The sequence below is a fragment of the Salmo salar genome, chromosome 03 (genome assembly GCF_965601325.2).
Source record: "Salmo salar chromosome 03, fSalSal1, whole genome shotgun sequence".
In the NCBI taxonomy this organism is placed as follows: Eukaryota; Metazoa; Chordata; class Actinopteri; order Salmoniformes; family Salmonidae; genus Salmo; species Salmo salar.
Window position 1 is genome coordinate 25654259 of NC_138293.1, and position 21850 is coordinate 25676108.

The 21850-nt window shown below is 42.3% G+C and overlaps 1 protein-coding gene across 6 annotated transcripts in view; it reads right to left on the reverse strand.

Annotated features, from left to right (window-relative positions):
• LOC106599379 (sodium- and chloride-dependent glycine transporter 1) overlaps positions 1-21850 on the reverse strand; it is a 95848-nt gene that overhangs the window by 18910 nt on the left and 55088 nt on the right. For 2 of the 6 annotated variants that reach the window (XM_082973377.1, XM_014190582.3), the window contains one exon: positions 17759-17861. The exons of 1 other annotated variant lie outside the window; for it this stretch is intronic. In XM_082973377.1, coding sequence (XP_082829503.1) covers positions 17759-17800 — 42 coding nt within the window. In that variant the 5' untranslated portion in view covers positions 17801-17861. Of the gene's footprint in view, positions 1-9364; positions 9627-16922; positions 17191-17758; positions 17862-21850 lie in introns of those variants that run through there. 3 more of the 6 variants (XM_082973378.1, XM_014190586.3, XM_014190587.3) reach the window with 3 other exon arrangements.

Genomic DNA, 21850 nt, shown 5'->3' on the forward strand with positions numbered 1-21850 from the left:
TGGCCCCGGCCCCAGCCTAACTCCCAATGTCCTGCCTGGCCTGCCTCCTTCCAGCGCACTGCACACAGGTGCACCCCATGAGAGAGAGAGGGAAAGAATAGGGAGGGGGGAAAGGGACAGAGAGAGAGAGAGAGAGAGAGAGAGATATAGGGAGGGGGAGAGAGACAGAGAAAGACAGACAGATTTGAATCGTGCAAGGAATGGAGAAAGGGTGAGTGTGCTCAAAGTCTATGTAAAGACATTTAACCATTCAGTGCTAAGACTTGGGCAAATACAGTGCATTTGGAAAGTATTCAGACCCCTTGACGGTTTCCACATTTTCTTATGTTACAGCTTTATCCTAAAATTGATTAAATTGTCCCCCCCCCCCCCCATCAATCTACGCACACTACCCCATAATGACAAAGTAAAAACAAGTTTAGAATTTTTTGCTAATTTATATTTTTAAAAATTATCACAGCCTCAAGTCTTTTTGGGTAGGACGCTACAAGCTTGGCACACCTGTATTTGGGGAGTTTCTCCCATATTTCTCTGCAGATCCTCTAAAGCTCTGTCAGGTTGGATGGGGAGCGTCGCTGCACAGCTATTTTCAGGTCTCTCCAGAGATGTTCGATCGGGTTCAGTTCGGGCTCTGGCTGGGCCACTCAAGGACATTCAGAGACTTGTCCCGAAACCCACTCCTACATTGTCTTGGCTGCGTGCTTAGGGTCGTTGTCCTGTTAAAAGGGGAACCTTCGCCTAGTCTGAGGTCGTGAGCCCTCTGGAGCAGGTATTCATCAAGGATCTCTCTGTACTTTGCTCCGTTCATATTTCCCTCGATCCTGACTAGTCTCCCAGTCCCTGCTGCTGAAAAACATCCCCACAGCATGACGCTGCCACCACCATGCTTCACCGTAGGGATGGTGTCAGGTTTCCACCAGACGTGACACTTGGCATTCAGGCCAAAGAGTTCAATCTTGGTTTCATCAGACTAGAGAATCTTGTTTCTCATGGTCTGAGACTCCTTCAGGTGCCTTTTGGCAAATTCCAAGCAGGCTGTTGTGTGCCTTTTACTGAGTAGTGGCTTCCGTCTTGCCACTCCACCATAAAGGCCTGATTGGTGGAGTGCTGCAGAGATGGTTGTCCTTCTGGAAGGTTCTCATATATCCACAGAAGAACTCTGGAGCTCTGCCAGAGTGACCATCGGGTTCTTGGTCACCTCCCTGACCAAGACCCTTATCTCCTGATTGCTCAGTTTGGCCAGAAATAATATTTCTGTTATTTATTTGTAATACACTTGCAAAAAATTCTAAAAGCCTTTCTTCGCTTTGTCATTATGGGCTATTGTGTGTAGATTGATGAGGAAAAACATGCATTTAATACATTTTTGAATAAGGCTGTAACGTAACAAAATGTGGAAAAGGGAAGGGGTCTGAATACTTTGCGAATGCAGTGTATGTACACTCAGGTGATAGTTCTGAAATGACTACTGGGTTAGCTCTCAAACGAGTCGGTCTGATTATGGGTCATTTGGTGCTAACATGGCTTTTTGGCTTGTCATGCTAATACACGGTTATTTTCAGTTCTGCTGAAAGCAAATAAAAAGATAACCAATGCATTCTACCATTCCAGATCATTTGATGGACAGAGCATGGCCAATGACAGCTGTGACCCTGTCATGGTGATAGACATGCTCCATCTTCACTTGAGTGTAAACCCAACCTAGGGCCTGACCAGAGTCCCAGAGAAGCAGCTTGCTACTACAGTACACACAGTATAGTAGATGAGACCTGATTTGCATGCCATACTGCCAACAGGAAAAGCCAGAATTGTGTCTGTTATTGTAAAGCTCCAGCCTACAAGGCCGGCTGGCGGCCCAGAGCTCCCTGGCATTTAGTGACAACTCCTGCCTGCATCCTCACTAGGCATGCAACCATCACAAGTCATTATGTAGCCCACTGCGCCTCGATGAGCAGCACTATTCCCCAAAATTGGACTGTTTACTTGCCTGAGAGTGAGACATAACACGTTTTACCTAAACTTTGTTCGTTGTGCCAAGAACTATTTGAAGGACTGGCCCGAATGACTGAGCGATAGGCTATGAACTACAGTTTAAGGATACAACTCATTTTCATTTAATACAAGATCAGCAAGGGGCGGAAAAAGGGAAGAGGAGACTGAGAACGAAAACAAAACATAGCGTTTTACACTACTATGATTGAGAGATTTTTTTTAGCACTGCACAATTCCATGTTGCACTGTACATGGGGGGAGATTGTGCGTGTTCACTTATCATAGCTGAGTAAACACATGCCGTGCGCACACACACACACACACACACACACACACACACACACACACACACACACACACACACACACACACACACACACACACACACACACACACACACACACACACACACACACACACACACACACCAGAAGACCTTAACACACTTCTGCACATGTACCCCAGCACCTGATTCCCACAGCTAGTTACCTCCTGTTCCACCACTATTACTGTAGACTCCTGACCATAACTGAATGAACAATACTGACAAACCATCAAATCTGCCTGTATGTACAGTACATTCTGAAGATATTCAGACCCCTTGACTTTTTCCACATTTTCTTACGTTACAGCCTTATTCTAAAATGGGTATAACAAAAAAAATCCTCAATCTACACACAATACCCCATAATAACAAAGCAAAAACAGGTTTTCATAATTTTTTTGCTTATTTCTTAAAAAAAATAAAAAAAATACTACATTTACATAAGTATTTAGACTCTTTACTCAGTGCTTTGTTGAAGCACCTTTGGCATCAATTACAGCCTTGAGTCTTCTTGGGTATGATGCTACAAGCTTGGCACACCTGTATTTGGGGAGTTTTTTCCATTCTTCTCTACAGATCATTTCAAGCTCTGTCAGGTTGGATAGGGAGCGTTGCTACACAGCAATTTTCAGGTCTCTCCAGAGATATTAGATCGGGTTCAAGTCCGGGCACGAGTTGGGCCACTCAAAGAGATTCAAAGTCACTCCTGCATTGTCTTGGCTGTGTGCTTAGGGTCGTTGTCCTGTTGGAAGGTGAATCTTCGCCCCAGTCTGAGGTCCTGGGCGCTCTGGAGCAGGTTTTCATCAAGGATCTCTCTGTACTTTGCTCCGTTCATCTTTCCTTAGATCCTGACTAGTCTCCCAGTCCCTGCCACTGAAAAACATCCCCACACCATGATGCTGCCACCACCATACTTCACCATAGGGAGAGCGCCAGGTTTCCTTCAGACGTGACACTTGTCATTGAGGCCAAAGAGTTCAATCTTGGTTTCATCAGAACACAGAATCTTCTTTCTCATGGTTTGAGAGTCCTTTATAGTGGTGTAACGGATCGTAGTTGATCCATACTACGATCCGTACAGATCACCCCCCACAGTTCGGCCCGCATGTGAACCACGGATCAATTGCAGAGTTTAACCATCATAGTGTGAAATACAGTTTTACTGCCGCTGTTACTTTTTAAAGTAATAATTCCCTAAATCTCGATGCAGAGTTGCAATGAAAAGATAAAGACAAGACAGATGCGTGCTGTGTTTTACTCTGAAGCCTGAAGGTTGATTTGATTATTTTTTTTAAACAGTTGTGTGTACTGTTCACGTGAACGGGGCATGTTGAATCCCAACGAATCAATCCTGGATGCTCGCGTTGCAAAGAAGAAAAAAGAGCAGCGACAGCCATGGCTAGCGGAGGAGCTGAAGAACTGGAAAAGCCTCCCGCTTTATTTAAGTCTCATGTATGGGAGCATTTTGGCTTCCCTGTCAAATATGATGACGGAAGAAGGGTGGTGGACAACACCATTACGGTGTGTAGGCATTGTGCCACATGAAATCCGTATGATCATGGAAATACATGGAGCATGGCCACACATTTAAAGCGTCATCACCCTGGTGTGTCAGCGACGGGAGACAACTCAGCCAAGAGACAACTTCTCACCGCGGCATTTAAGCCCTTTGCTGCAGAATTAGACCGGGCTGAAGCCATCACCAAATCTATTGGGATGTTTATCCCTGCAGACACGAGGCCATACTCTGTTGTGGAAAACAAAGGGTTTAAACATATGGTGCAAGTGCTTGAGCCACGCTACGAAATCCCCTCGCGCACCCACTTCAGTATGAAGATCGTGCCAGATCTTTATGAAGAGAAAAATATCAAAATTGGCGACAAATTATCCAAGGCACGATCTTAAAAAAATAAGAGTGAATTACTTAAATAATAAATATAGTGCAGTCTAATCTTAGTCTATGCTATTGCTATTAGAATCATCCATTTTTGATTTGGAATAATAATGGCTTTTATTAAAATGTTATTGCCACAATTATAGTTCTATTAAATATGAAAAATAAATAATGAGTTAGTTGAATAGATCAAGTCATTTTTTCTGCAGGGTCAAGTCACAGAGCTGACAGGAGCAGACTCAGAGGCATCTCCTCCACAAAATCATTTGGCCATGAAGGAGCTTTTCGGGGAGACCTTTGCGAGCAAGGACACAGGCAAGACGTTTTCCAACACCATCAAAGAGGAGGTGGCATCCTACAAGACAGCAAGCGGCATTCCAGCGGATGGTGATCCACTGGCATGGTGGAAAAGCAATGAGTGGAAATACCCTCACAATGCCATGATGGCAAGACGCTACCTGGCTGTGCGTGGCACTTCAGTTCCTAGCGAGAGGGTGTTCTCCACGGCAGGGGACATAGTGAATGCAAAGAGGTCTACCCTCTCCCCAGACAATGTAGACTTCCTCATATTTTTTTTTAAGGAATTTGAAGTTACAGTTGAAGTCGGAAGTTAACATACACCTTAGCCAAATACATTTAAACTCAGTTTTTTACAATTCTTGACATTTAATCCAAGTAAAAATTCCCTGTCTTAGGTCAGTTAGGATCACCACTTAATTTTAAGAATGTGAAATGTCAGAATAATAGTAGAGAAAATTATTTATTTCAGCTTTATTTCTTTCATCACATTTCCAGTAGGTCAGAAGATTACATACACTAAATTAGTATTTCGTAGCATTGCCTTTAAATTGTTTAACTTGCGTCAAACGTTTCAGTTAGCCTTCCACAAGCTTCTCACAATAAGTTGGGTGAATTTTGTCCCATTCCTCCTGACAGAGCTGGTGTAACTGAGTCAGGTTTGTAGGCCACCTTGCTCGCACACGCCTTTTCAGTTCTGCCCACAAACTTTCTAAAGGATTGAGGTCAGGGCTTTGTGATGGCCACTCCAATAGACTTTTTCCTCCAAACATAACGATGGTCATTATGGCCAAACAGTTATATTTTTGTTTCATAAGACCAGAGGACATTTCTCCAAAAAGTACGATCTCTGTCCCCATGTGCAGTTGCAAACCGTAGTCTGGCTTTTTTATGGCGGTTTTGGAGCAGTGGCGTCTTCCTTGCTGAGCGGCCTTTCAGGTTATGTCGATATAGGACTCATTTTACTGTGGATATACATACTTTTGTACCAGCATCTTCACTAGGTCCATTGCTGTTGTTCTGGGATTGATTTGCACTTTTCACACCAAAGTACGTTCATCTCTAGGAGACAGAACGAGTCTCCTTCCTGAGCGGTATGACAGCTGCGTGGTCCTATGGTGTTTATACTTACGTACTATTGTTTGTACAGATGAACATGGTACCTTCAGGTGTTTGGAAATTGCTCCCAAGGATGAACCAGACTTCTGGAGGTCTACAAAATTTTTCTGAGGTCTTGGCTGATTTCTTTTGATTTTCCCACGATGTCAAGCAAAGAGGCACTGAGTTTGAAGGTAAGCCTTGAAATACATCTACAGGTACACCTCCAATTGAATCAAATGATGTCTATTAGCCTATCAAAAGCTTCTAAAGCCATGACATCATTTTCTGGAATTTTCCAAGCTGTTTAAAGGCACAGTTAACTTAGTGTATGTAAACTTCTGACCCACTGGGATTTTGATACAGTTAATTATCAGTGAAATAATCTGTCTGTAAACAATTGTTGGAAAAATTACTTGTGTCATGCACAAAGTAGATGTCCTAACCGACTTGCCAAAACTATAGTTTGTTAACATGACATTTGTGGAGTGGTTGAAAAACTAGTTTTAATGACTCCAACCTAAGTGTATGTAAACTTCCGACTTCAACTGTATAAGCTCAGGTCTGCTTTGCTTTCTTTCTTTTTTTACTTGTTTTTGATGCCGTGGACATAGGCTATTTTTACATTCACTATTGTTCAAAGGAAGAAGGCAAACTCCAATTGGGATGTCATGTGTCTTTTACTGAGAAGTCATATTTACAAGACCTATACTAAAGAGCTGAATAAGAATCCATAAAACAAGATCTACTGTACATGTGGCCTACAGTTACTTTACGCCTTATTCTAAAATATATGAAATAAAACATTTTCCTCATCAATCTAGACACAATACCCCCTAATGATGAAGCAAAAACAGATAAAAAATAAATACCTTATTTACATAAGTATTCAGACCCTTTGCTATGAGACTCGAAAGGCACACAACTGTCTATATAAAGGTCCCAGAGTTGACAGTGCATGTCAGAGCAAAACCCAAAGCCATGAGGTAGAAGGAATCCTGTTTCCATTGATCATCCTTGAGATATTCCTAAAACTTAATTGGAGTCCATCTGTGGTAAAGTCAATTGATTGGACATGATTTGGAAAGGATTTGAAAAAAAAACAAGTCATGAAGTCGAAGGAATTCTCCGTAGAGTTCCAAAACAGGATTGTGTCAAGGCACAGATCTAGGGACGGGTACCAAAACATTTCTGCAGCATTGAAGGTCCCCAAGAACACAGTGGCCTCCATCATTCTTTAATGGAAGAAATTTGGAACCACCAAGACTCTTCCTAGAGCTGGCCTCCCGACCAAACTGAGCAATCGAGGAAGAAGGGCCTTGGTCAGGGAGGTGACCAAGAACCCAATGGCCACTCTGACAAAGCTCCAGAGATCCTCGGTGGAGATAGGAAAATCTTACAGAAGGACAACCTTCTCTGCAGCACTACACCAATCAGGCCTTTATGGTAGAGCGGCCAGACGGAAGCCTCTCCTCAGTAAAAACACATGACATCCCACTTGGAGTTTGTCAAAAGGCACCTAAAGACTCTTAGACCATCAGAAACAGATTCTTTGGTCTGATGAAACCAAGATTGAACTATTTGGCTTGAATGCCAAGCGTCACTTCTGGAGGAAAACTGGCTCCATCCCTACAGTGAAGCATGGTGGTAGCAGCATCATGCTGTGGAATTGTTTTTCAGTGGCAGGGACTGAGAAACTAGTCAGGATTCAAGGGAAAGATGAACAGAGCAAAGTACTGAGAGATCCTTGATGAAAACCTGCTCCAGAGTGCTCAGGACCTCAGACTGGGGCGAAGGTTCACCTTCCAACAGGACAATGACCATAAGCACACATCCAAGACAACGCAGGAGTGGCTTCGGGACAAGTCTCTGAATGTCCTTAAGAGGCCCAGCCAGAGCCTGGACTTGAACCAGATTGAAGATCTCTGGAGAGACCTGAAAATACCTGTGCTGTAATGCTCACTATCCAACCTGACCGAGCTTGAGAGGACCTGCAGAGAAAAACGGGAGAAACTCCCCAAATACAGGTGTGCCAAGATTGTAGCTTCATACCCAAGAAAACTAGAGGCTGTAATCGCTGCTAAAGGCACTTCAACAAAGTACTGAGTAAAAGGGTCTGAATACTTACGTAAATGTGAAATTTCTTATTTTTTGTGCAGAAATGTCTAAAAACCTGTTTTTGCTTTGTCATCATGGGGTATTGTGTGCAGATTGATGAAGGGGAAGAAAAAATGTTTAATCCATTTTATATTAAGGCTTTAACATAACAAAATGTGGAAAAAGTCAAGGGGTCTGAATACTTTCCGAATGTGCTGTACATTGGCATAAGCTACACAGTGTATGTGAATTGAAGCTTGCTACTCTCGCACAAAAATATCACGCAGTTGAAGGACGTCTCCCTGTGTGATTTGGGCTTCATGTAGCTAGGCCAAATCTAAAAAGCATTTAGCAAAAGTTATATTTAAAAAATAAGTTTCAAACCAACAGCCGCACATCTTTCGTTGTTGTTTTTAAACTTTCTCAATAAAATGTTTAAAAATAAATCCAATTATTGCTCAGAAGGGAAGACTTCCATCAATAGAACACCCTCCCAACAACTCTAACATTGGAAGCTCACTAGCCTAACACCCCTTCTACCATCCATTCTATCGTAGTTTGAATGTCATTTGAAAATAACTGTAGCTGATAAAAAAACAGGTTGTTATCGAACTTCAAATCAAAGTCAACCAAGAGTGACTAATACAGTCATTCCAATACCAATCTTTTAAAGTGGCACACGTAGATACCCTAATAACTGATAATATGATATAATGCTAACTAACTAACTAACTTCACCTTGGGAGTAAACACAGATGGGTTCAGTTGTATTCAACTGTGATTAAATAGACCTGGATCCTCAATGTCCTCAAAGGCAGCATTATAAAATGTATGTGAGGTGAAAGTAATTCAACTAAAGACAGCGAGACTGTGGCTTCTCACCCGGCTAGCGGAGGGCCACATTCCTCCAGATCCCATTGGGCATGGTGTGAATACCTACTTTCCATGGTTGATTAATTAAGTGTAATGGTGAGTTGTCAGGAAAGACAGGGGAAAATTGGGCCCAGTCACAGCAAATGGGGTGCTTTGATGGCCTCCCAGAAGCAGGGGTCATCTCTGGGTTACATCACTCAAGCACTGCTTACAGTCACAATCACATCAAGATCCCCTGAGTAGCTGGCTGGAAGACCTGATCCTATAGGCTACTGCATCATGGACAGCAAAACATCCCTTTCAATCGTCAGACTAGGACTTTGTTTAAGATATCTGAGAAAGTGTGCTTTAAAATTTCTTGAAAGTCATATCTTGGTCATACCGCATTTTGATTGAATTTCAAATTGTAGATATACATTTTTAATATGTTGATATAAAAACATTAAATCAAATATTTTGAATGACAGTTTAACAGTTTTCTCCCCAAAAGCAACACATCAAACATGAAAATAAAAACAAGCAATATGCAAATTATTAGGCAAATAATCTGTACTAACCCAAATCTACTTAACTTTAATAAACAACTATATAATTCAATTAAATATCCAATCACCAACAAAAAAAATCCCAATGAGATAGAAACAGCATCAATTGTAGGCCCATATTATATTAAAAATACAAACTGAATGGATAAATATAAATCCCACAATACACTGTGAATTGTTATGGCATCCAAGTGCATGCCAAAAAGATAGGCCTACATTCCAAAAACACTGCAATAGCCTTACCTTAAAAAGTTCCATAGTAACTGTTGGTCACATACCCCTTACACACCAATGGACTTCCCAGCACTGATGCAAAAGCCACTTGGGTCAGTCAGTCAGCGGCTGAGCAACTTGAGTATCTGACTTATACTTAGGGAGGGTCTACCAGTGGTGTAACCATTAGTCCAAAATGTTTTGCAACAGAAACCGTTTACTCCAAATGGAAAACGTCCCTTCCCATTTGGTTCCGTTTGGTTCCGTTTGGTTCCTAGTGAATACACCCTAGGGCTCCACGTTGCATCTAGCTACCCTTGCCTAGGAGTCTGGGGCGCAGTAGGAGTGGTTTCCAAGTCAGGAACCAAGTTCTGGGCAAAACAGCCAGTGACTAGCAACTACATCCTGTTTGTTGCATTTAGATTTTTTGGGGGAGGGACGGGATTGATTTAAAAATGCAAGACAGCATTAGGCTAATTAATAGCTATGAGTAATTGCCTTGACAGTTGACAATGTTAGTAGTTAAGTTGCCACTAGTCTCGGGTTGTCAGACTCATGTTCAAATCCAATAACTTGATGGATTTTGGCAGATAAAACAAAGGATTGCATGGCTGAGAGCTATAGACGCTCCTATAGAAAAAAACGGTCAGCGTTAATTTGTGCAGACAACCAGGTCTCGCTTCAGCCACGCGGATCGCTTAACTAGATAATTAAATTACTGTGCACTGGGCATGGCCGTTAAGTGATGCGGGAGACAGCCTACGGACCTATTGGCCAAAGCAAGCTGTTCACCTCCACCTCGCTCCCACAGTCACACACAGAGAGAAGCAACAGCACATACACTTAGAGAATCCTTTAATCAAACGCATACTGTATAGACAAACACACACCATATCCCATCTCGTCCACAAATCCATCCCTCTCTCTCCCTAACAAAAATATTCAGGTGACATGAAATATATCATAAACTCCTTTTTTTATGACAATTCACCCAGCAATACTTTGAACTCCATCGCGGTTGACAAAGCAGTTAGCTACATGTAACTGGCCACACTGCTCAACCATGAATGAGCATTGTTCTTTGGTCATCATTTGACTGTATAGCTTTGAGCTACAGTACACTTTAAAACAGACATCCCATGTTATTCCAGAAAAGTCATGTAGACATCAGACAAGGCAGACTACATTTACAGTAGTATTTGACAAAAACTTAAAGGCTGACTTTACCAATTCAATTCAAGGCAGGTTGAGGCAATTTAGAGTCTTCGTCATTATAACAGCAGTACTCGCAAGAATTTCAGGATTACATAAATTGACCCAGTTTTGTCTCTCCTTAAACAAGAGAAGAAAAATTCATGCAATAGTGTAAGACGGTATGATAAGAAGGACATAAACATCTTCAAAGTCTGTTAGCATCAGGTCCTGACAGGTCCTCATCCCGCACATGGCTGAGGTCTGGTTTAGTACGCTGGGAGCAGGGGAGGTCAGTTCATCATTTTAAAGAAAACCACAGATATTATTTGGGGTTTTATTCAGCCAGTACCCAATAGACAATAACATGCAGGTAAGCACATCAACTAGACTAATTATGCTGACTTATAGAGAACCTCTCAATGAGATGACTGGAAGTCTAACATCACTTTGAGAGTGTGCTGGGCCTATCAACATCTGCACCAATGACTTTCAAAAAATATCTTCAGCCAACCACATCCTAGATGTGTTGCACGATCTGTTTTGAAGATGTTTAGTTGAGAGAGATGAGCATTCAACCCAAAAAAGCAGGTTTTGAGGAGAGGGAGACTTCTCTTTCCACGCTTTTCCCTTCCATTCATGACAGTCCTAAATCTGAGGACTAATTAGCTTCTTCCAAGCCGTGCTCCCTGTCTCCAGGCCATGGTCTGTCATGTCATTAACAACACTGCACCATAGATCAAGACACTGAGCTGTGGTAGAGAAGTCCTGAGACTCTACTGTATGCTAGGGTACTCTACTTCAAGTTCCTAGGCCATTCACACTGAACTTGACCTGCCAATTTCTGTGTCCCAAATAGCACCCTATTCCCTATGGGCACTGGTCCAAAAAAAGTGCACTACATAGGGAATAGGGTGCCATTTTGGACGCATCCAATGCCTCCAAAGGTCCGGAGCCTGAGGAAATAGAGCCATACAACCAACCTTCTAGTCACCTAGCTCTCACACACTTCACACAATGACACACTTCTCTTGAACCTATTAAACCTTATTCTTTAATGTCCGCACCAAATACGGGATTTGAATAAGCACTGGACCATCTAATCGGAAAGACCTATGTTTTGATGAAGGTCCTCTGTGATAAACTCAGAGTAAAGAGTGATAAATCCCCTTTCATCATGCAGCTGTCGTCAGCAGCCATAGCACTTTTAGCACAAACCCCTTGCCAGCAAGTCATCCAGAGGAAATGCACTCACTGACATCCAGGCTAATCAACCACTCAAAACATCAATGCTTAGAATGGAATGACACCCAACTAGTAACTGAATCCACTTCACAACATCCAGTGGAGACAAAAGCATCCCATATGGCCTTTTCAAACAAAGTCTGTTATATTCCACAAAAAAATAGGAAGAGTCCCTCACTGTTAGAGTATGCTCGTCGAACATCTCATTCTATAAGCATGGGCATTAATATGGAGTTGGTCCCCCCTTTGCTGCTATAACAGCCTCCACTCTTCTGGGAAGTCTTTCCACTAGATGTTGGAACATTGCTGCAGGGACTTGCTTCCGTTCAGCCACAAGAGCATTAGTGAGGTCGGGCACTGATGTTGGGCGTTTGGGCCTGGCTCGCAGTCGGTGTTCCAATTCATGCCAAAGGTGTTAGATGGGGTTGAGGTCAGGGCTCTGTGCAAGCCAGTCAAGTTCTTCCACACCGATCTTGACAAACCATTTCTGTATGGACCTCACTGTGCACAGGTGCATTGTCATGCTGAAACAAGGAAGGGCCTTCCCCAAACTGTTGGAACAAAGTTGAGTAAAGTACAGAATCGTCTAGAATGTCATTGTATGCTGTTGTGTTAAGATTTCTCTTCACTGGAGCTAAGAGGCCTAACCCGAACCATGAAAAACAGCCCCAGGCCATTATTCCTCCTCCACCAAACTTTACAGTTGGCACTATGCACTGGGGCAGGTAGCGTTATCCTGGCATCTGCCAAACTCAGATTCGTCCATCGGACTGCCAGATGGTGAAGGGTGACTCATCCCTCCAAAGAACGCGTTTCCACTGCTCCAGGGTCCAATTGCGGCAAGCTTTACACCACTCCAGCCGACGCTTGGCATTGCGCATGGTGATCTTAGGCTTGTGTGCAGCTGCTCGGCCATGGAAAACCTATTTCATGAATCTCCCGACAAACAGTTATTGTGCTGTCATTGTTTCCAGAGGCAGTTTGCAACTCGGTAGTGAGTGTTGCAACCAAGGACAGATGATTTTTATGCACTTCAGTACTCGGCGGTCCTGTTCTGTGAGCTTGTGTGGCCTACCGGTTCGTGGCTGAGTCGTTGTTGCTTCTAGACGTTTCCACTTCACAATATCAGCACTTACATTTGACCAGGGCAGCTTTAGCAGGGGAGAAATTTGACGAACTGACTTGTTGGAAAGATAGCATCCTATGACGGTGCCACGTTGAAAGTCACTGAGCTCTTCAATACGGGCCATTATACTGACAATGTTTGTGTATGGAGATTGCATGGCTGTGTGGTCGATTTTATACACCTGTAAACAATGGCTGAAATCGCTGAACTGAAGGGGTGTCCGCATACTTTTGGCCATGTAGTGTATGAGGTTTGACACACAATAAGATGATTCACGGGTGGTTAAAGCTGCAATATGTAACTTTCTGGGCGACCCGACCAAATTCACATAGAAATGTTTGTTATAGATCTTATTGAAAGTAAGTCTACAAAGCGGCATATCTGCTCTATGTGTGCTATTTCTATGCTTCTCACTCTTAAGTTTAGTTTTTGCCTCTTTTATTTCAGGTTTTGTACACCAGCTTCAAACAGCTGAATATACACGATTTTTGGTTATTAAAAATATATTTCACAGCAATTTAGATAGTAAAATGATTCTCCACATTGCATGTTTTGTCACATAAACAGACATTAGGCAAACTATTAGAATTTTAGCAACCAGGAAATGGCAGAATGATTTCTACATATTGCACTTTTAATGTTTACAAGAATCTATATTCTTGGTGGAATGTGACAGGTCAGTGAGAATAGTTCAGGAATGTTATGACCATCTTAAGAACTAGGCCTAGATGTCTGTACTCAGCTAAATGATTACCAGACATATCAATCGCTGCTATTGTTGTATATTGTTTATCGTTGTCATGCTAGGTAGGTGACCACACTGAGAAAAGTTATGTTATGTTTGAAAATGCCCTAAACCAACTATTTCTTACATAGAAGGAAACTCAAACTTCACAGTGGGCGGTCCCATCTGCATTTATTTTATCTGCAATATGTCTGCAGGTCAGGTTAAACCAGCCTGAACGCCATATAGTGTCCCAAATAGCACCCTATTCCCTATATACTGTAGGCCTAGTGCACTTTAAGGAGAGTAGGGTGCCTTTTGGGGACGAAGCCTAGGTCCGCTAGGTCTTCATACTGATCTCACTAGCAGTGAATTATAAGATCGTTTCTATACATCAGTGAGAGTATAGAACACCCAACATTGGTCTGCAGCACGGCCAGGCTGCACCCAGCCAGCCAGGCTGTGTTGTACTGCAGTGTGGGACTAGCTGCCTCTCCTCTCCTCTCCTCTCCTCTCCTCTCCTCTCCTCTCCTCTCCTCTCCTCTCCTCTCCTCTCCTTCTCCTCTCCTCTCCTCTCCTCTCCTCTCCTCTCCTGCTGCCAGCTGTGGGTCCAGGAGCACAACATGGCTGGAGACAGAGCCCACAGCACTGGGAGAGCCAGAGGCCCCGAGCACACATATGTCTGTGCACTCGCCCCTCTGCTGCCTGCCCTCGATCTCTCCCTGCGTGTAAACACTCCAACCACTGACTTCCGCTCCATATACTGGCCCTCTCAACACCACCTGCACCCAGTTGGAAGCGCTGAAAATAGGCCGGAAAAAATTGGGAAATGAATGTTCAATTGGAATCGGATGTGTTTCAAAAGCGAAAGCCACTAATTTAGCTAATTTAACACCCATTGCTTACCAAAAACACAAGTACATTTTTACAGTAACCAGGCCTAAATAGTACTGTTGGTATTTTAAATCAATCCCATCGTTTCAGAGAATCCTCTTCATTCATTCATTTATCCTCTAGAATAAGAAGCAATTGGTGAAAGAACATATTTGAACGAGGAGGGATATTTTTACAGGAGTTAATCATCTTATTACAGTGTTACAGAATTAGTCTAACATTGCAGCCAAACTGCTCTGCAGGGTATTGAAGTTAAATATGCAGTACAATAACATAACAGAGCCATACCCAGATTTAGGAACAACAGTAATCTGCTCCAAAGCCTCCAAGGGAAAAAATATCTGCTTTTTAACTCTGCAGCTCTCATTAGCTTTCTGGCACTGCCTTTCATGATCTAGCAAATCTGTTTATGTATAGTGAAATCATTTGGGTCAATCATTCCAAGCTATGTTTTCAACTGCAATATGTTCTTGTCCAATCGAAAACGGTTCGGACAATTTAAAGAGACTTCTGTGTCGTGATATCTAGGCACTTACTTCAAGGCACAAAATCAGCCCACTACAATTCAGTAAAGAAAAAAGAAAGACAAATACATAAGGATTAAACAACAATTTGTGGGCAAATCTTTACATCAAAATCAATGTATAAATCTTGCAAGTTGAGCCTATGCCCAAACTACAATCTATCATGACTCCGGACCCGGCAACAATTTCAAGCAGATTTCAAGCAATATCACCATCAAATGAAACCAAACTGTCTTTATGAAACCCAGGGATGACGTTAAAGTGCCATTACATTTATCCTCATTGTGAAAGGCTGTCAGACTAAGTCAGAGGTGCCTACACTAGCCTACCATGCAATTACCACATCCTTCTGAAGTTCTTATTACTTCAATTATCACTCAAGCATGCTTTACAATCACAGATGACCTTAGACGATTGTATTCCTAACAGCGGGGTCAAACTACTGCAGAAGATTTATGTAGGCCAGACCGGCTCGTTTATGAATAAGGAAATGGGATATCCGTTGAAAAAGTGGTTTTATAATAATATATGCTATTTAGCAGATGGTTTAATCCAAAGTGATTTACAGTCATGCGTGCATAAACCTTCTACCTATGGGTCGTACCAGGAATCGAACCCACTATCCAAGCGTTGCAAGAGGCATTATCTACCAACTGAGATACAGAGGACAGAAGTAGCCTATACCATAAAAGTATAGCAATAAAAAAAGTCACATCCTCTTTGGTACAGAGAGAGTCACTTATGACACATGATCGTCAGTCAGGGGAGCGTGGCTGTGCGGTAGGTAGGTAGCTGCCCTATACAAAGCGACAAGGCTCTGTCTGTCTGTCTGAAGGGTCTGCCGTGTCAGGTGCACCTGATCCTAGAGCTCTCTCTGTGACCCATCATCCTGTCAGATAAACCAGTCGACACAGGACAGCAGTAGTTCACCTCTAACAACTACTGTAACTTATTCAATGAGACTTCTCAGTATAACTTCAACATAAAACGTCAATCATCGCCAACGGCTTTGTAAGCAGTTCACCAATCAAACAGTATGTGGTCTATATCCACTTTTAGGAATATGTCTATAGCAATGTGACACATGCATTTTCCAGCAGAAATACATTACCAGGTAGACTCTGATGTTAATGCTATCTGTAACCTAAACCTTCTGAAGAACACAGTGTCAAATAGATTCTAGAGCAGGTCGCATACCAGGACTGAATCAGAGGGACATTGCATCATTCAAAAAAATAACTGCACAAACATTGATTGCATCCTTTGTCACATGCACCAAGTGCCATCCCTTCATCTGTGTAAATAGAGGCTGTTTCGCCCTACATAGATAAGAAAGCTTTCACTCAAATCTGTGTCCATCCTAATAAGGGGGCGACGGGAGGCGATGCGCTCAATGAAAGTGAACAATAAGAACAGTCTGCAAACAGGGCATAGGGAACTCAAGGGCATAGGGAACTAAATGGACTGGTTGTGGACACACTAGAAAAATGGATAGGATGTTCAGTATCAGCAAGCAGAACAAAAAAAGGTTACATTGAGAACAGCCAAGCCTAAAATTAGACCAAATAGATAAGCGTTATACCTAACAGGCCATGAGTTATATCAGTGAATATTGGCTTGACAACTTTGTGGTGTAACAAGCAACATTTTTCTTTCCATTGTAAATTAAGAATTTTTCGACAGATGACAAATCTAGATGACTCCTTGTCAACCCTTTAAGTTCCCCTACACTTCTAGGAGTACGGTACATTCAATTAGATGCATGGCTCTGACAAATTTGCATTACATTAACTTCACACACACACGTCAAAACAGGGGCATACACACGTACATACAAAATATATATCTCTGGAAAAAATAGGGCTAAATTAAAGCTTTACCTACCGCGAGCAACACCATTTTTTTATCTTCATAGAAATGTTTCTTTAAAAGTATGTGCAATGATGTCAGCGGTCGTTTCTTTGTGTTTGCTACTGAACTCTAGGAGGCTTGCTCAGTCTTCACAGCGGCCAACCAAAAGATGTGACAAGACTTGGCGCTCCACATAAATCGGCAAAGAACAAAGTGCCATAACGGATATCTATATATTTTATTTTAAACAAATCTTTTGGTGGAATTGTTTAACTGACAAGTCCCTTGGCCACTAAAGAGAGTGGCAAAGGAAGAGAGAAAAAACATAAATATGAGCCAACCCCCCTTTTTAGGACACTTTTCCCTTTCCCACTCTGTCACTCTTTCACACAGTTAGCCTGCCCACTTCCTTAGAAACTTTATCACACACCCCTCAGCCAGCACCACCAGAACTTCCCACTGCAATTAGTTATAAAAACTTTTCAGTCCAGCCACACGTGGTCTGGTTTTTAAAGAGCTGTATCCCCCTTCTCACGTGGTATGGGGGCTATTGAGTCGTCACAGACCCCCTGAATGATCGCCGAAAAATAAGGCGGTCCAGACAATAGGTCGTCTTGATTCATTCAATTCTTTCAGGACCTTGTACCGTCGTCCGGGCAGCTCCACACAATTGCTGCTTTGATAGTTTGGATAAACTCACTCTCTCCGTCTAATCTAAAAAATCCAATCCATTTCTTTTTAAACAGTTAACTGTCCAAGGTTTTCTCCACGAGTCGACAAAATTACAACGTTTTGCTAGAGATCATTGGTATCACATCTGTGTATCAAATAGGTCACAAGATGAAAAGAATTAGTGAAAAGAAACTGACCTGGTCAGCTGTACAGGCTGCATTGCTGTTGGACTCTGACATGGTTTGATAGTGCCCAGTGGTTCTCTCGTTTCCACTCCTGAGTTCTTCATTCACACCTTTCCTTTCGGTTCCGCAGAAAGAGGGGGGAAAAAAAGAACAGCCTCTTTTTGCCCTGGGTTGATTAATGCCTGAATTATTTTCACCTCATTTCATCTGATGGAGTTCTGTTTCCTCTCCGCCTCTCTCAATCATTCGGCATGGTAGCGCTCTCTCTCCCTCCCCACTCTCACTCACCCTCCCTTCCTCCCCCTCTCTCGCTTTTATTGCCCTCCCTCTCTGTGTCCCCTTTCTGTTCTACTTCACGATTTCAGGAAAATGCCCCCCCCCCCCTCCCATTCCCAAAAAGACAGGAGAGATCCACAGCTTTTGCCTCTACCTCCACAATGAATGGGTTGTTGTCATTCCAGCACCTTGGCTGCATACAGAGCGAGGGGAGCTGCTGGTTTAGCTGCCTGGAGTCAGGGCTCCTGCCAAACCTTCCTCAAGAGATTAAAGAAAAAGTGAGGAGCCGTGCGCTTCCACTGGACTCACTACCCTTGCTGTCTCTCCATTTCTTCCACTTGTTTTCAAGGCAGCTGCACCCAGACCACCAACACTCTCATTCATGAACACTTGACTCTCAAATCCTTGTCCCTTGACATTGCCAATTCCTCCCTGTATGTAGTGCAAAAGGCACAGGGGCACATACCTCTCTCACTGCATACAACATGCTTGCAGGGTCCCCCCCCACTCATTTTTAATTCATGCTCTTCCTCTTTATTCAGAGGTCCAAAAATACCATATTATTTGTGCTCTTGACAATGTATGGCCAACCGATATGTGACAAAGACAGCATTAAGTGAGAGAACTAGAATTGCATCACAATGTAAGGAAGGGTTCAACAAAATGCCAAAATGTGTCACAAAGGAGGCCTTTCAAAACTCTGCTTTTGGCCAAGTCCTCCAAAGAGTATCCTGTTAGTGGTGTCAAAAGTTGACAGACACCTGGCGTGGATCCTAATGGATGTTTGATAGTGGGGGACAATGGTGGCAACCGCTTCAGTGGATAGACTCCATGAGTAGGGCTGGCACAATTACCGTGTAACCGTGTAACCGACGGTTATGGATGAAGACGTCATGAAAATAAAAGAACTAACCCTGGCAATTTCACTGGTAAACTCATAGGTACACTTGCAATAGATAAATAGGTAAATCAAACTCAACCAAAACAAGGTAATTGCCATGGAAATACGTGGGGGAAAGGGCTATGGGGAAAATATATTGAGTCTCCTTTCTGCCCCCCAGGAAAATTAACCTACATTTAGGCTATTGTTTATATGTATTTTACACTATGTTGAGGTAAAATCGGAGTATAATGCTTTTATGGATGTCAACCCCAACACATGTTCATGTCATCGTTACCAATCAACTGGATTACATTTTAAAATGAATTAGACTACCACTACCGATTTCTGTATACTAGCTATGCCAACCAGCTTATACGAACAGGAGTTAAAATTTAGCAGTCACAAATATATCCAAATCGGACTTAAGTGACCAGATTGTGAGCCTGTTATAATACATAAATCTTGATGGATTTGACAAATATCCACTTTGGTAATTCAGATTTGTTGAATGTGGGACAATCTGGTAATAGAATGTCTACGTTCTATTGAGTCCTTTACCACATCTATGGCTGCCTGGTATTGTGATGTAATCATTTCCATGGTAATGTAGAATGTTCATTCAAATCATGATAACTGATGTGGCTCATGCTTTGGATTTTTTTTGTATGTCAGTTGAGTTGAACCAACAGAAATCTGCATATATTTTACTTCCTGCTTTGCTCCTATAGTTACACTTGCAATGCATGCCAGTCCACCCATTATGTCATCATTGACTTGAATGCATTTTTTTGCTATCTGAACAGTTATTACGGTGACCGCGGTCATTTGGCTAGCCATTTGGCCAAGACAGAAGGTACTGATTTCTCTATCAGCGTTGGAACATGACTTTGCATTACATTATGAGGTTGCATAAAGGCAAATAGTCATACCCTCATTGGAGGAAATGATGATGTACACACATCAGTTTAAAAAGGGAAGTAAACAAAGTTGGCTCACATAATAAAGTAGTTGTGCTATATTGCTTTTTTTAAAGAGAAAAACGAATATTCCAACAATTACGCTACTATTAGCCAAATGTAATTTACGACATTTAAAATTAGATTAGCAGATACATTGCTTTTGAATTGAACAACATAAAGGGGCAAGTTATGCTAGTAATCAAGCATAAATAAGTAATACATACAAGTTCCACAATCTTCCTTAAAATGTTGTGTGTATATATATATATATATATATATATATATATATATATATATATATATATATATATATATATATATATATATATATATATTATAACTGACCAGAGATAAAGGCTAAATAATAGGTATTATCCACTGCTTGGATTATTTGAACCAGCTGTGCAGTGCTACAGAAAACCCCAAAATGTGCACCCAGTGGGGGCCCCGGGACAGAGTTTGGGAAACCCTGAGCTAGGCGACAGCACACTTTCTGCATGCTCTATAGTAGTAAAGGTCTGCAGACGAGCGAGCGAGTGTGTGGTGTGTGTGTGTGTGGGATAGTGGAATAAATTACACACATGTAGAGCTCCTTTGGGCTTCCATATGAGGCCCAGGCAGCCACGAGCGTGGCGGTGGGGGAGTATGACACTGTAGGTCATTAGAAACTCTACAGGGGCCACAGCCAACTCTTATTAGTCAGACCCAGAATAGGTCAGATTTAATGAGGATTTTGCGATGCACTATTTTTCCTGCCGCTTATCAATAGTTGAACGGCGAGAGCTGTGGAGAGAGGTGACTATGACCAGGAAAAGAGACAAGATTACTTTCTATAAAAGCCAGTTGACATGTTGGGGAACTTGTTTTTCTAATTGTCCTTTTATGTCTGCTATTTAGCTCCAATTAGACATCACAGATGCCATGCTCTGTAATTGCTCGGATCTGTTCAAATCTTTTACTGCAGGAATGTAAATTGAATAATTGAAACTAAAATTCGCACATAATGATTTGTCATTTTAATGGCATCGTCCAGTGTTTCCTCTAGAAAAATGTGTAGCAGTGGGTGGAAAACATGAACTGAAATAAAACAATGCTAACACCATATTGGTAAAGTTATTTGTTGAAATTATTTTTTATATATTGGACCATGCTTACAGTGCATTCGGAAAGTATTCAGACCCCTTCCCCTTTTCCACATTTTGTTACATTACAACCTTACTCTAAAATCTTTTTTTTTCTCATCAATCTACACACAATACACCATAATGATAAACCAAAAACAGGTTTTCAGAAATGTTTGCAAATGTATTAAAAATAAATAACAGAAATATTATTTCTGGCCAAACTGAGCAATCAGGAGATAAGGGCCTTGGTCAGAGAGGTGACCAAGAACCCGATGGTCACTCTGACAGAGCTCCAGAGTTCTTCTGTGGAGATATGAGAACCTTCCAGAAGGACAACAATCTCTGCAGCACCAATCAGGCCTTTATGGTGGAGTGGAAGAAAGTATTCAGACCCTTTACTCAGTGCTTTGTTGATGCACCTTTGGCAGCGATTACAGCCTCAAGTCTTCTTGGGTATGACGCTACAAGCTTGGCACAACTGTATTTGAGGAGTTTCCCCCATTGTTCTCTGCGGATCCTCTCAAGCTCTGTCAGGTTGGATGGGGAGCGTAGCTGCACAGCTATTTTCAGGTCTCTCCAGAGGTGTTTGATCGGGTTCAAGTCCGGGCTCTGGCTGGGCCACTCACAACCATTCAGAGACTTGTCCCGAAGCCACTCCTGCGTTGTCTTGGCTGTGTGCTTAGGGTCATTGTCCTGTTGGAAGGTGAACCTTTGTCCCAGTCTGAGGTCCTAAGCGCTCTGGAGCAGGTTTTCATCAAGGATCTCTCTGTACTTTGTTCCATTAATCCCTCGATCCTGACTAAACTCTCAGTCCCTGCCGCTGAAAAACATCTCCACAGCATGATGCTGCCACCACCATGCT